This window comes from Heptranchias perlo, chromosome 16, assembly GCF_035084215.1.
Source record: "Heptranchias perlo isolate sHepPer1 chromosome 16, sHepPer1.hap1, whole genome shotgun sequence".
In the NCBI taxonomy this organism is placed as follows: domain Eukaryota; kingdom Metazoa; phylum Chordata; class Chondrichthyes; order Hexanchiformes; family Hexanchidae; genus Heptranchias; species Heptranchias perlo.
The window spans coordinates 26,070,577-26,085,340 of NC_090340.1; the positions used below are offsets into that span (position 1 = coordinate 26,070,577).

General features: G+C 44.2%; 1 protein-coding gene across 2 annotated transcripts in view; it reads left to right on the plus strand.

Moving 5' to 3' along the window:
• bcar1 (BCAR1 scaffold protein, Cas family member) overlaps nucleotides 1-14,764 on the plus strand; it is a 244,899-nt gene that overhangs the window by 27,158 nt on the left and 202,977 nt on the right. The window contains exon 1 of one of the 2 annotated variants that reach the window (XM_067997856.1): nucleotides 1,597-2,143. The exons of the other annotated variant lie outside the window; for it this stretch is intronic. Coding sequence (XP_067853957.1) covers nucleotides 2,132-2,143 — 12 coding nt within the window. The 5' untranslated portion in view covers nucleotides 1,597-2,131. Of the gene's footprint in view, nucleotides 1-1,596; nucleotides 2,144-14,764 lie in introns of those variants that run through there. 2 annotated transcript variants of the gene reach the window in all.

The following is a 14,764-nucleotide window of genomic DNA, read 5'->3' on the forward strand; positions in this document are numbered from 1 at the left end:
TGGTGCCTTCAATAAAGTATTCCTTGAATTTGGAGTTTCATATTGTAACCGTTTATATATGGGCCATGGAGCCCAGTGATAAGTAATGCATGGCCCACAAGGAGAAAGAACATATACCCCTGCCTTGGTATCTTGTCCAAGTGACATTTTCCACGTAGGAACATGGACAGTGAGTGCTGATGAGCAATTTGGATGTTTGAGCAGGGACAGTGAGTACTGATGGAGACCATCACAGCCACGGCTGTTCCCGTTCTCACCCAGTATCCACACATGCGCACTTCCAACAGGGATGACTGGACAACAACCAGGAGCAGGAACTAGACCTGACTTATCCCCTCTACGAGCACTGAGTTGTATTGTACATCCACCACTGTTGCATCAGACCTTGCAATCAAGTCTGAGACCTTGCTGATTTTTTTTAATGGAGTTAATGGACTAGGCATTAACTTCTTTAACTAAAATAGTAAATAAATAGCTTGGAATAGCATTTCCAGTTCATTATCTATTGAAATCCACAGAAGGTTGAGTAAATTGGGGGAATTTTCTATCTATTGTTAGCTCAAAGGTGCTTTTTCCAAAAAGAATGCATGTCATGGTTTGAGAATAAATCATTGACCATCCTCCTTGGGGGAAGATAAGCGGGGTCTCTTTGGGACCAAGTTGGCTTCGATGACACACTGATGATGGAAGATTAGAACTGAGTCAGCCGCCTGGGGCAGACAAGATAGTCCGATACTTGAACCAGGCATCACTGTAGTATTCCAGGACATGGTTGATGGTTGACCACCCGACAGCTAAACAGGTAGGCCCATCACTGGGTGCTGGGATTCTTCCCACTCAGCTCAGATAACCTCAAATGCCCTACTGAACAGGGTGCTCCATTGGCAGGGGTGCCTTCAATTGCCTAGGCCCTAAGCTCTGGAACTTCCTCCCTGAACCTCTCCGCCTCTCTACCTCTCTCTCCACCTTTAAGACGCTCCTTAAAACCTACCTGTTTGACCAAGCTTTTGGTCACCTGTCCTAACATCTCCTTATGTGGCTCAGTGTCAAATATTGTTTGATAACGCTCCTGTGAAGTGCCTTGGGATGTTTTACTACATTAAAGGCGCTATATAAATGCAAGTTATTGTTGTCCTGGCTGGAAAGGAAACTGGAATCTGATCAGTGCTCAGTGCTGGTAAGCAGCATAGTTTAAGCATATTAAACTCCAACAGTATTCCTGTACACGCTTGGTCCCTCCCAAGCCTTGGACGTTGCCAACACGTAACTCTTTGGACTTAGGTTAGTTGGGTGTGCACTCCCTGAACTGAAACTCGACCTTGTGTGGACTTTTCAATAGTTGACCAAAAAAAAAAATCACAAGCTATTGCAATTTAATTCAACGATCACTGTTAGCCTAAACAAAACGTGCAGTGCAGGGCAGTACATTTGAACCCTGTCGGTGAAGGGAGCGGTGCCCCTTTAATAACAGCTCGCCCCACTGGATTGAGCCGATGTCCCAGCGCCTGCGCTCTGCCGGATTGGCGGCGCCTTTAAGGTGAAGTTGCCGATTTCGTCATTGCAGCCGGGGGGGTGGGAAGAGCAGGAGGAGGAGGAGGAGGAGGTGATAGCATTGCTCGTGGCTGTGGTCTGGACAAACCGAGGCATCGCAAGAAGGGATCAATCCGATCCGAGTCGCAAGCCTGAGCATTCCGTCAGAAGTTTTTTTTAAAAAAAAAATTTGCAGCTCGGGATCCGGACTGCAGGCAACAGAGGGAGTGGAAAAGACGGGAGACAGACTGACAGAAGAAGGGGGGAAAGGAGGAGGAGGAGGAGGAGGAGAGAAAGCGAGTGGAAATTAACCAGGGCGCAGTTTGTTCCGCGCCGTGCATCAGTTACATGTCAGAGATTGCAAGCGGCTGTCAGTGAGCTGAGAACACAAATCCGCAGTTGTTTCCAAAAAGCTGCAAGTTGAACAGAACAGAGGGTGTCAATCCTTGGCGGAAAGGGGGACATGGGATCCAGCTGATCGCCTTCGGGAAAAATCAGGCAGTCATCCCAACAGGGGGGGAAACTGGTGTGAAACTGACACACACGCTACAAACAAAAAAAAATAAAATCACCTGGCAACCGGGAGGAGAAGCAGCAGGAGATGTCTGTGCCGGTGAGTATGCCTCGAATTAAACATTGCAAAGTCTCAGTCTGTTCCTGGATTATACATCTTGGTGCAGTAAAACCCAGATTCGCAAGATGCCATAGAGGATCACGGATGATTTGGGCTTTCTCCAAACTGGATCAGCCCGCTGCCGCTTGTGCAGCTTTTTTTTATAATGCAGCAAAAGTGCGGAGTGTTGTGCGGGGATGTTAGTTAGCATCGGGCTGTTTGAATGGGCTCCGCCGATTCCCGGTGCGTGTATTGCAGCCTCCTCTGTGTCTGTGTGGGGAGCCGGGCTCCAGCGGGGCTGGGACGCCGATCCGCCTCCTGCTGCCTCTTCGAGGGGCGGGCAAGGGGGTTGACACGTCCATTCTACCGCAGACCGATGGACCAGATGAAAACATCTGCCAGTTATTATTTTGGGGAAGGTGCGGGCGGGGGCTTATCGATTCATTATACTCATAGACTTTATCCTGCAGACAATTTGCAGCTGTAAAAGAAAGAACTTTATGAATGTTGCCATTTAAACCGACGTGGCACGGCGACAGAATATTTTAAATGTAGTATTTTTGGGCAAAGCATCTCTTGAAGTGTTAGAATCGGCGTAATATATGCAGGAATCTCTCTGTTTCTGATAGTTAAAGTGCTTTTGGCAAATCTTTTTCATTTGTTTACAAACACACAGTGCAAGGATACAAATAAATGTTATAAGTAGTGCGGGATTCCTAGTGACACTTCACAGGTAACATCCGTGTGGTGAACGTTACAATTTTTTCCCTCTGATTCCGTTCTCCCCCCACCCCCACACACACACAACAAAAAAGAAAAATTGTTGGCCTAACGCTTTTCCCATGAACACGGTGTTGTCAAACTTTTCCACAGGGGGGAACTCTCTGAAATATTGACGTGTTCCCAGGGACCCACTGCCCTCAGTGTCAGAAACCCAATGGGAAACTATTCTGTCATTGCAGAAAACCTGTTTTATTAGAACACAGCAACATAAATAGTGTGCGAGAAAATGAGCAAATATGGAAAAATCTAATGAGATTGTGGTCAATTGGTAGAGGCCATTTAAAAAAAATTCATTCTGGGAATATGGGAGTCACTGGCAAGGCCGGCATTTATTGGCCATCCCTAGTCGCCCTTGAGAAGGTGGTGGTGGGTCTTCTCTTTGAACCACTGCAGTCCGGATGGCGAAGGTTCTCCCACAGTGCTGTTAGGTAGGGAGTTCCAGGATTTTGACCTAGTGACCATGAAGGAACGGTGATATATGTCCAAGTCAGGATGGTGTGTGACTTGGAGGGAACTTGGAGGTGATGGTGTTCCCATGTGCCTGCTGCCCTTGTCCTTCTAGGTGATGGAGGTCGTGATAACCTACTCTTTAATAGCTTAAAATATACACACACACACAAATTAAAAACTGATTTGAAACTTGTCTCTGCACAACATAAAATTACTTTTCAGTTGCTTAATAGACTGGAAATTACGTCCAATTTTTGGATTGCGCACATAGCAATTGGAATTGCAGCACATGATATGAGCCCAAGTTATAATCACACTAACTAGATCAAAATGACCACTTGGATGGTTCCACTTTGCTGCTCTTTTTCGGAATGTGCTGTTACAAGGACAAACTGAGACTTCTTACTAATGTGTGAGATATAGTCTTGAGGTCACAGCTGCAGTGGGTTTAACATAGAACTCTGCTGTGGCCCTGCACTGCCAGTATTCATCGAATAACAGGGTCGTAGCATTACCTGAATGGAACTCTTACGATAATTATACAACGCCAAAACCCGTTGGTTGCCAAAGGGAAGAGGATTGGATTCCTGAAGGCGGTTCCTGATGTTGCACTTGATGGTTTTTGATTGGTGTATCTCACCTGAAACTGAATGAAATTCACCAACTTCAAGAAACTGAACGCTGGATGGAATTGATAGCCAGGTTTTGCTGACAGGGTTCCACTGTGTCCATGTCTCTGACTGTGCAGAGCTGGAATACTTACTGCTTCTCTTACTTCTATAAATGAAAACTATACCTTTTGATAGAATAAGAATGCCATTGCGAGCACAGGCAAATCACCCGCGTGCTAGTGTGAGAGATGATACTCTCACTCTGCCAGGAAGTACAGTTTTTAAAAACGATATATCATAAATCAAATTAGTGATAGTGACCACTGTTGGAGCTCGCTAGTATTTTATGAAAAATGAATAAGATCATTAACAGAAAGAAATGCTGTTGGGGAAGCTGAATAAAATACACATGAATCCATAAAGAATAATGATGCAAGGGTTTATTTTGTACAAAGACAACAGCAGATTGAATGAGGATCATACAGTTCAAATACTTCCTCAGTTCCAATATCAGATTGACTGCTTTATAACAGCTGTTCAGCCATTGCAATATCGGAGAACTAGTGAGGATTTGCTATGCACGATTACTAGAAACCTTCTAATACTGTACAAATCAGTAACCAGAAGACACAGATTTAAGATAATTGGCAAAAGAACCAGGTGCAAGATGAGGAGCATTTTCTTTAATGCAGCAAGTATTTATGATCTGGAACGCACTGCCTGAAAGGGTGGTGGAAGCAGACTCAATTGTAACTTTCAAAAGGGAATTAAATATATACTTGAAAAGGAAAAATTTGCAGGGCTATGGGGAAAAGAGCAGGGGAGTAGGACTAATTGGATAGCTCTTTCAAAGAGCCGGCACAGGCATGATAGGCCGAATGGCCTCCTTCTATGCTGTAAGATTCTATGATAGATGATAATTGGCACATGTGACGGTTTGGGAAAATGGGAACGTCAGGACACTAATGGATTGTCTCTCCACTGCTCCAGACTGCATTGACGTTATTGATTGGACTGTGTCCTCTGTTGCTATCCTATGCACAAGTTAACTTTTAGACTCTGAACTTTTGTGTGTGTTCTTTTCCCCAAAAGATATTAACAGGATTTTAGTTGCTTGAAGAATACAGTTCATTTTTAAAACTGCCAAATACTAGGTGAAGCTTTCAAAATACAACTTTAAAAAATCTGTAATCTAGGAGCTCCCCAATGGCTGATTTGGTAAGGGCACTGCTTAATGTAGTATGAAGTCATACAGACCAGGATGGTCCCACGTTAGATTTCTTTGTCCCACGTTCGCTCCTTGTGCTGAGCTAGCTGATCTTAGCCATACAGCAGTAGTGGAGGGAAATCATCCAGGGTTCCCACTCCTGATCAATATCCTCAAAGTGGGTGCGTATGGATGTCAATTTTATATAGGGCCTTTCACGACCACAGGATGTCCCAAAGTGCTTTATTACCAATGAAGTACTTTTGAAGTGTAGTCATTGTTGTAAAGCAGGAAACACAGAAGTCAATTTGCATACGGCCCACAAACAGCAATGAAATAAATGACCAGATAACCTGTTTTAGGTGTTGGTTTAGGGATAAATGTTGGCCAGGATACTGGGCGAACTCCCCCGCTCTTCTTCAAATAGCGGCATGGGATCTACTACGTCCACCTGAGAAGGCAGATGGGGCCTTGATTTAACATCTCATCTGAAATCATCTGACAATGCAGTACTCCAAGTGTCAGCCTAGATTATGTGCAAGTCAAGAAGTTATATTTCTGCAGGGCTCCTCATGTGCGGGAAGACATCTGAAAGGAATTTATAGTAAGGAGAAAAGAACAGTGGACAGATTTTGGCATGGTTGTAATGCCTCCCATGGTAAAATAAGCTACTGACACGTATTACCTTGCCTCACCTGTGAAGAATGGCCATTTAGCTGTGGAACTGTACAAGTTCACTGCCTTCAGCAGGGGAGGTAAGGAGAGAAAGTTGGGGGGAGGAATAGAAAGAAAAAAAAGAAGGACTTGCATTTCTATAGTGCCTTTCATGGTCTCAGGATGTCCCAAAGTGCCTTACAGCCAATGAAGTACTTTTGAAGTGTAGTCACTTTTGTAATGTAGGAAACATGGCAGTCAATTTGTGTACAACAAGCTCCCACAAACAGGAATGAAATAAATGACCAGTTCATCTGATTTAGGTGTTTAGGATGCTACAGGTAATCTATCTATTAATACAGTGGAGACTGTATATCAGAGAGTGTCTTAGTAGGAGCTGCTATGCTGTACTAACAATTGTGAGTTAATAATGAACGAAGTTGGATGAAATTGTTTGGGAACACTGCTTTTCTGAATTGTCAGCAGCAATGACTTTGTTGTATCTCAATGTGACAGAACCATTTAGATCACGGCAAATAAGCATTCAAAGACCGAGTTGGATATTGCACTGAGTGCCATAGGCTCCTTAAAAAAAATTGCATATCCATTGATGTGGTCACATAGCTTCATCAAAGGAAATCTTGGGTGATAAATAATGAAACGTGAAGCATAAAGTCAAAAATGAGGCAATGACACAGGAGAAAGGAAATACAGTTTAGATCAAAGCTTCCATCTTTATCTTGTACCATAACATTGCCAGAACTAGCCATCAGTTTCACTGCGTGCAAAAATCCAATCTTTGGACTTAATAAGTTGCTGATTGACTGAGGCCCTCTTGTTTAGGAGCTGGTGCCCATCACAATTCGAAGTGCTGGTTTCTGTCTGTTTGCTTTATTAGCTCTGGATAGCTATCATATTGCGTCCCTCCAGTGTTGTCCCTGCACATATTGCTTGACCTATTACAGCATTAGATAATCAGCATCACAGTACTCTTTGGATTCCTTGCTGGTTTACAGTATCTCATTCCAATCCTCCTTATAGATTGGTAACACCCTGACTCTATGACATTACAGATTGAGTAAGAGGAAGGGGGTAATCTCTTGCTGAGGTCCCATGTCTGCATAGCCTCTTTATTCGGTGGCTTTTGTGTTTGAGGTACACAGTGTAGGGCAAAATGACCCGTGAAACTGCTTAGCCCCACAGTGACCAAAAATAGTAGTTTGCAGCAGAGGAATCAAATGTCTGCGTGAAACCTTTCAGAAACAAATCAAAGCTTGTTAGCTGCAGAAATCCCGTGTGTTCTGAGAAAAGCACTAGGCAACATTTGATGCCTGTTTAGCCATGTGTGAAAAATCAGGGAGACTTTCCTGGGCTTCCACTTAGGGCTAAGAATTATAGCTGAGCCTTAAAATGATTTTGAATCACTCAAGAAAGCAACGTTCTTTGGTGAGAGGGCTAAACCCTCATTCAGAAACACTAATACACTTTCTGGGTGTGAACGTATTACTCTTATCTGTGTGATTTCACATTCAATATATGTGCTGATTTCCTTTCATCGCGGCAATGCCTTGATTTCTGTCTGGTGCGAGGAACTCTATCTATTGGCAGACCATAGTTCAGGGGCAGAGTGACATTGTGACTGCAGAGTGTTTTGTAATCTGTTATTTAGTATTGATCAACAGCTGTACTGATCCTACTGTCATTGCTAGTTACCCCTTCTTGTATTTAGTAATTCGTTAAACCTCCTGTGGTAAGCTGAAAGCTTTACTTTGGAGGGATTTTGTCCCTCAGTGGACAAATCTTAAATGTTTTCATTTTTTTCTCTAACAAGCTTCAAGGAGAAAAGCATTCTTTTGTAGGTTTAGGAAATGGAAGGCAGTACTCCATATATTTATTTAGCAATCGAAACCTGCCACAATGTACAATTACTCATGAGTCATTAGTTGTTTTGTATCACATACTGTGCTCAGATGATGAGGTGATATAACAATACAAACAGTTGCTGTATGGGTGTGATTGCTTTCACCAGTTGGAGCTCTATCAGTTCCTCTTTATATTACATTCGCCTGCACTGTGTACTCTAATGTAATGCGCGCTGCTTATGGTTTCCCGGTTTAATAGAGAAATCACTTTGAGACCCTTACCAATGATGTGCATCTTGTTGCCCCCAAAGACAGCATTAGGCATCAGAGAAAAGTTACTATATTTCAGATCGATTATCTGCAGCTTGGTGTGTTAAAACTCTACCTTTCCTTGGGTGACCCACATTTTTAGATCACGTACCGTATGCCCTGGTGCACCAAGTCTACGTAAGCTCTGTGACGTTGTTCCTCGCACCAGGGAATAGCTCTGCTACTCCCTACTAAAAATACCAGCTGCTGAGTTCTTCAGAGCGATGGTTCTATGAAACTTGTTCATTAATTGTTAACTGATTAGATACGTACTGTTAAAGATCCATTCCTTGGTTGTTCACATTGTCCTACATTTCTGTCCCACATACTGATAGACATTTATCTTAAGGTTGAAAAATCTCGAGGGGCTGAATGGCCTACTCCTGTTCCTATATTTCTATGATCTCATCCATGGCAACAAAAGGGGCTCTATGATACCTTTTCTCTGTCTCTTATTTCTCACACACTCACTCCTCTCTCTCGTGCATGGGGCTGTGGGGAGGTATCCAGCAGTGTGGGGTGATGCTGTTCCCTCCTTTCTTCCCTTTTGAAAATCACCTTACCTTCACTTAGCAACCGCTGCCCTCAGACCAGGAATTGATCTCCTCGGTTTTCTTTGAAAGGGTCCCGGTCCTAATCCCTGGAGTGCAGCATGTTGACATCAAGGCTGACAGGCAGAGTGTGAGCAACACACCTCATTCTAAACTCGGCCCAGCAAATTCTCCATTTTAATATCAGATACAGAATGGATTTAATTTCTTTTTTTAGGGCTGGAACTGTGCATTTTGCTGAAGGCTATATATTTGAAGAACAAACAAGCTTGTGGACTCCTACAAGCTTTCAATCCGCTTTACTTTGCAGTGATCCTGAAAAAAATCCGACATATAAAACTGAATGAGCAGTTCACTTGTTAAAGCACATTTTTAATATTTCCAATATTGATATTTCCATTTTGCATAAAGTGTGATTGGACAGTTTTTAAAAATTCAGCAGTAGAGATTCTGATGTGCAGTCAAGCTTTGAGAATCCTCTTTTCTTATTACATGAAAGTGGCAGGACAAGCTGATAAGGCTGTTAAATTATCATACAGGATCGTTGGCTTTATAAACAGAGGCATTGAGTACAAAAGCAAGGAAGTTACACTAAACCTTTATAAAACATTGATTAGGCCTCAGCTGGAGTATTGTGTCCAATTCTGGGCACCACACTTTAGGAAGGATGTCACGGCCTTGGAGAGGGTGCAGAAGAGATTTACTAGAATGGTGCCAGGGATGAGGGACTTCAGTTTTGTGGAGAGACTGGAGAAGCTGGGGTTATTCTCCTTAGAACAGAGAAGGTTAAGTGGAGATTTAATAGAGGTGTTCAAAATCATGAAGGGTTTTAATAGAGTAGATAGGAAGAAACTGTGTCCACTGGCAGGAGGGTTGATAACCAGAGCACACACATTTAAGATAATTGGCAAAAGAACCAGGGGGGAGATGAGAAGAATTTTTTTTTACACAAATTGTTATGATCTGGAATGCACTGCCTGAAAGGGTGGTGGAAGCAGATTCAATAATAACTTTCAAAAGGGAATTGGATAAATACTTGAAAGGGAAATATTTGCAAGACTACAGGGAAAGAGCAGGGGTGTGGGACTAATTGGAACAGCTCTTTCAAAGAGTCGGCACAGGCACAATGGACCAAATGACCTCCTTCTGTGCTGTAAGATTCTATGCTTCTATGATGTGGTATGAGGGGCCACCATTGCCAAATTTAAGCTTTGTCATAACTACAATAATGTGAACGGAGATAAACTGCATAAGGGCTTCAGAAATAGTAATATGTTTACCATCTCTTTCAATTGCTGCCAATTAGAATGTATGAATACATATAATTAATAATGTTATTTCTGGTTGGACCCCTCACTTTTTTTTAAGTGGAAAGGAATTCTGGATTAACACTGAAACATTTTGCCAAATTGACAAACTGTTTTCAGGCATAGTGTGTTAATGACCTTGTTATAGTCATTTTTTTTATTCTTTAAGAGGGAATGGAATTATATAACGTCAAATTTTTGGGCCCAAATGACGTTTTCTGATCCTTGACCTTTTTCTTGCATTCAACTTAGCTGCTGCCAGTCCCAAAAGGTCGCAGAGTAACCGAATGATTTTCCAATGGTTATTTATTTACTTGTTGATCTGATTCGGAGGGAAGAATTGATTTTTGGATGCGTCACTTAGAAAGAGTACAGCCGAATAAAGCTGACAATTCAGCGGAAAAAAAAATCGATGAAAAGTTCTAAGAGATTCCATATGGAAGGGCACCGGCAGCTTTAATTTGGCATTGTTGATGGTAACGAGCCTTTCTTTTTAAATTGATGCCAGAAAGAATGCGCTGCAATTTGCCAGGGAATGCTGCGGGATTGTTTTCAGTGAAAAAATAGATGGGCATCAGCCGCTAGCTGCTGCTTGCAAGCAAAGCAGCTGGTCAAACAGTGCCAAGTATTCGAAGCTAGGTCCGAGGACAGAAATGCAAAGCTTTCTGAAGATGCAGTTAACATGTGTTCTGTGTTAAAGTATCTTGAAAGAGCAGTTTATATAGCCTGTGGAAGACGTGGCCCTTTAACTGTAATTTGTCTGCTGCATACTGCACAAAAGGGTTGCAGCCTCTTCCATTTGCTGCATTCGCTAAAATGAGTGAACGTGAGCATAAAGTGGGGAAACGCGGTTGTGTAGTCCCCTCTACTTCTTCACAAAAAAGTGGTGAACAGGAGGAAAGTACACTTCTGGAAGCACCTCATTCAGTGCCTTTTGGTTTTAATAGGTTACCACAGTAAATCCATGTGGAAGAATTTTTGTAGGAATTGCTGGACGATAAAAGACCAAAGTCCATCTAGTTCTGAGGTCGGGGCTCTCTTCTCTAGAAAAGAGAAGACTGAGAGGTGACCTTTAAAATTATAAAGGGGTTTAATAGGGTAGATGTAGAGAAGATGTTTCCATTTGTGGAGGAGACCAGAACTAGTGGCTATAAATATAAGATAGTCACTAATAAATCTAATAAGGAATTCAGGAGAAACTTCTTTACCCAGAGAGTGGTGGGAATGTGGAACTCACTACCACAAGGAGAGGTTGAGGCAAACAGCATAGATGTATTTAAGGAGAAGCTCGATAAACACATGAGGGAGAAAGGAATAGAAGCATATGTTGATAGGGTGAGATTAAGTAAGATGGGAGGAAGTTCATATGGTGCATAAACACGGGCGTAGACCTGTGGGCCGAATGGCCTGTTTCTGTGCTGCAAATTCTATGTAGTTCACCTTTAACCATCCTGGTAGTTGCATGATACAATGATGATGGAGTTGTTGACTAATCATAGCAATCAATCTCTATCAATTAGTCTATAACAGACCCAGACATGAGGTGAAGAAACCCCTAGTGGTGGAAAGCTTTGGGAACCAAAGGTCCAAAGTCACCTGTTCCACCCAAGCCTGCTTCATCTCCCACATGTCTTGTCTCAAATCACTCATATGCTGTATCCCAAAATGTTATTTTCTGAAAGAAATCTATCTAATGTGCATTTGAGTGAATCAGTACTATCAGCTGCCACCATATCGCAGAGATTCCGCCCAGTGATGGAGACCACTGTAGGAAAGAGCCCCGCACCATGGCAGTTTCCAGAGCTACAAACCCAACCTCCGAAATTCTGGTTTTCCAGAGAAATTGCAAGCTGACACATTAGTAGGGGGAAGAACTCTGACAAATTGAAAAATGTGCTTTCCTTTCTGTCCCATTCTCGATGTTGGAAGGTGTTTAGTTGCAGTTTAAGAATTTATCAATGTAGGGCTGATACATCCAGTCCTTGTTAGTGTTTATCTTATTACTGTTTATTAATTCCTACCACAGGGGGGTCAGAGTACTGGGGGCAGAGATATGAATAACGCACATATAGTACAGCTCATCACTGTCCTCCCGAGTCCTTGGTGTGTTACGGCCTGAAACAGACTCCTCTACGGTGTGCATTGTTTCTTAAAATATATCGAAAATTAGCAGTTCCTTACCATTTCTGTTTTCCTTTTTGCTAACTTGGATGTCACAGTGGACAGCACACGTTGATTGGCTGACACACCCGATTAGGTCAAAGGTGAGATCACTGGCTTTGCTGTTCATTGACTAGGCTGAATGGCCAATTAGATAAGGTACTGAAAAGCTGAGAGTGTCTGTGGTACCAGATCTCAGCATTACTCAACACCTTCAGGAGAGGAGGGACGGGGAGGAGAGGGGAGCGAATGAGGCATGCATAGACTAACCAGTCAACTTAAAGGAGTGGCACGTCGAAGAGTAAGAACGCCATAAGGTAATTGTTTTGAATTCTTTGCAGTACATTAGTTGTGTTGGAGCTTTGGGGTTAAATATTACACCAATACAAATCAAAGCCATCACAGTTCACGATCACTTATTGAATAATTAAAATGGCTGTACTGACTACCATGGAGCTGACAATTTCCAGAATTAATTCCTTGGGAGACTATTGGAGAAGGTGGCTCAAGTGTCAGCTCTCCTCCGCAACCCAGTAAAAATCATCGGGCTGGATAATACTCATTTTGGATCATTTGTTGGCTGATTTCTGTGTTTTTCTTGCCAGCTTTCTTCTGTCCTCTCCTCTGCGCTCCAATAGATGTCATTTTACTGCTGGCTTACGAGTCCCCAGATTCACTGTTGGCATATGGATCCCCACATTCAGTGCTGGCTTACTGGTCCCTCGATTCACTACTGATATACTTACTGGTCCCTCAATTCACTGCTGATGTACTTACTGGTCCCTCGATTCACTACTGATGTACTTACTGGTCCCTCAATTCACTGCTGATGTACTTACTGGTCCCTCGATTCACTACTGATGTACTTACTGGTCCCTCAATTCACTGCTGATGTACTGACTGGTCCCTCGATTCACTACTGATGTACTTACTGGTCCCTCGATTCACTACTGATGTACTTACTGGTCCCTCAATTCACTGCTGATGTACTTACTGGTCCCTCAATTCACTGCTGATGTACTTACTGGTCCCTCGATTCACTACTGATGTACTTACTGGTCCCTCAATTCACTGCTGATGTACTGACTGGTCCCTCGATTCACTACTGATGTACTTACTGGTCCCTCGATTCACTACTGATGTACTTACTGGTCCCTCAATTCACTGCTGATGTACTTACTGGTCCCTCAATTCACTGCTGATGTACTTACTGGTCCGTAGATTCACTGCTGACGTACGGGTCCGTAGATTCACTGCTGACGTACGGGTCCCTAGATTCACTGCTGACGTACGGGTCCCTAGATTCACTGCTGACGTACGGGTCCCTAGATTCACTGCTGACGTACGGGTCCCTAGATTCACTGCTGACGTACGGGTCCCTAGATTCACTGCTGACGTACGGGTCTGTAGATTCACTGCTGACGTACGGGTCTGTAGATTCACTGCTGACGTACGGGTCCCTAGATTCACTGCTGACGTACGGGTCCCTAGATTCACTGCTGACGTACGGGTCCCTAGATTCACTGCTGACGTACGGGTCCCTAGATTCACTGCTGACGTACGGGTCCCTAGATTCACTGCTGACGTACGGGTCCCTAGATTCACTGCTGACCTACGGGTCCCTAGATTCATTGCTGACACACGGGTCCGTAGATTCACTGCTGACGTACGGGTCCGTAGATTCACTGCTGACGTACGAGTCTGTAGATTCAGTGCTGACGTACGAGTCTGTAGATTCACTACTGACGTACAGTAGATTGGGATCACACTTTGGAATCTCCTCAAGAGTTATTCTTTGTTGTGAATCTTGATGAAGTATTGACTGGCTATTTGATCAATGGAGGCCTCACAGCAGAGCCTGATTGTGATATCACAAACTCGCAGTTCCAGAAGGCGTCACTGAGTGGTGATCAGGATCAGAAATCCTGGCGGATTTATCTTACCCCCACCCCACAATCCCCCACCACCTTTTCTAACTTGGAGGCACTGAGGCCCATTGAGATGCCCCTACTTCTATACTGGTTGCATCAGGTAAAGCGGCTCAGACCAAGAATCAGGGGCACGATTTTAACATTGAAAAACGGGTGGGTTGGGGGCGGGAGGGCATTCAAAATCTCAACCATTTCACACCTGCCCCCAACCCACCCATTTCCGGTTTTCACCGGGGCGGGACGGGACGAGGGGCGGGCGACCAACCCACTCCCAGGAGGCGGGTTGGTGACTAAAACCCTACAAGGAGGCTGCGGGCCTCCATTTTTGCAGAATTTGCAATTTCAACCCCTAGGGCCAGGATTCCTGGGCTTTCTCCTTCATCTCACGTGAGAGGAGGCGAGAAGGCCCAAAACTGCAGATAAGTGTCTTTCTGGCACAACTTGTGGGCCCGGAGGAGCAGGAGTGCTTCCTCCAGGCCCAACAAGCCTACCTGCAACGACCCCCCAATGATCGCGGACCACCCCCCCATCTCCGACCCCCCCCCCCAGCCCCCAACGATCATGGACCCCCGCGATGACCCCTGAACCCCCGCAACGGTTGCGGACCCCCGTGCTGACCTCCGATCCTGACACCCCACCCCCCCTGTGACTGACCCCCAATCCCTCCTGTCATGACTGACTCCCCCCCCCCCCGTGACCCCCATGCCCACCGGTGCCCCATGCCCACTGATGCCCACCTGTGCCCCCATTCCCACCTGTGCCCCCGTGCCCACCGATCCATACAATTTAAGACTTA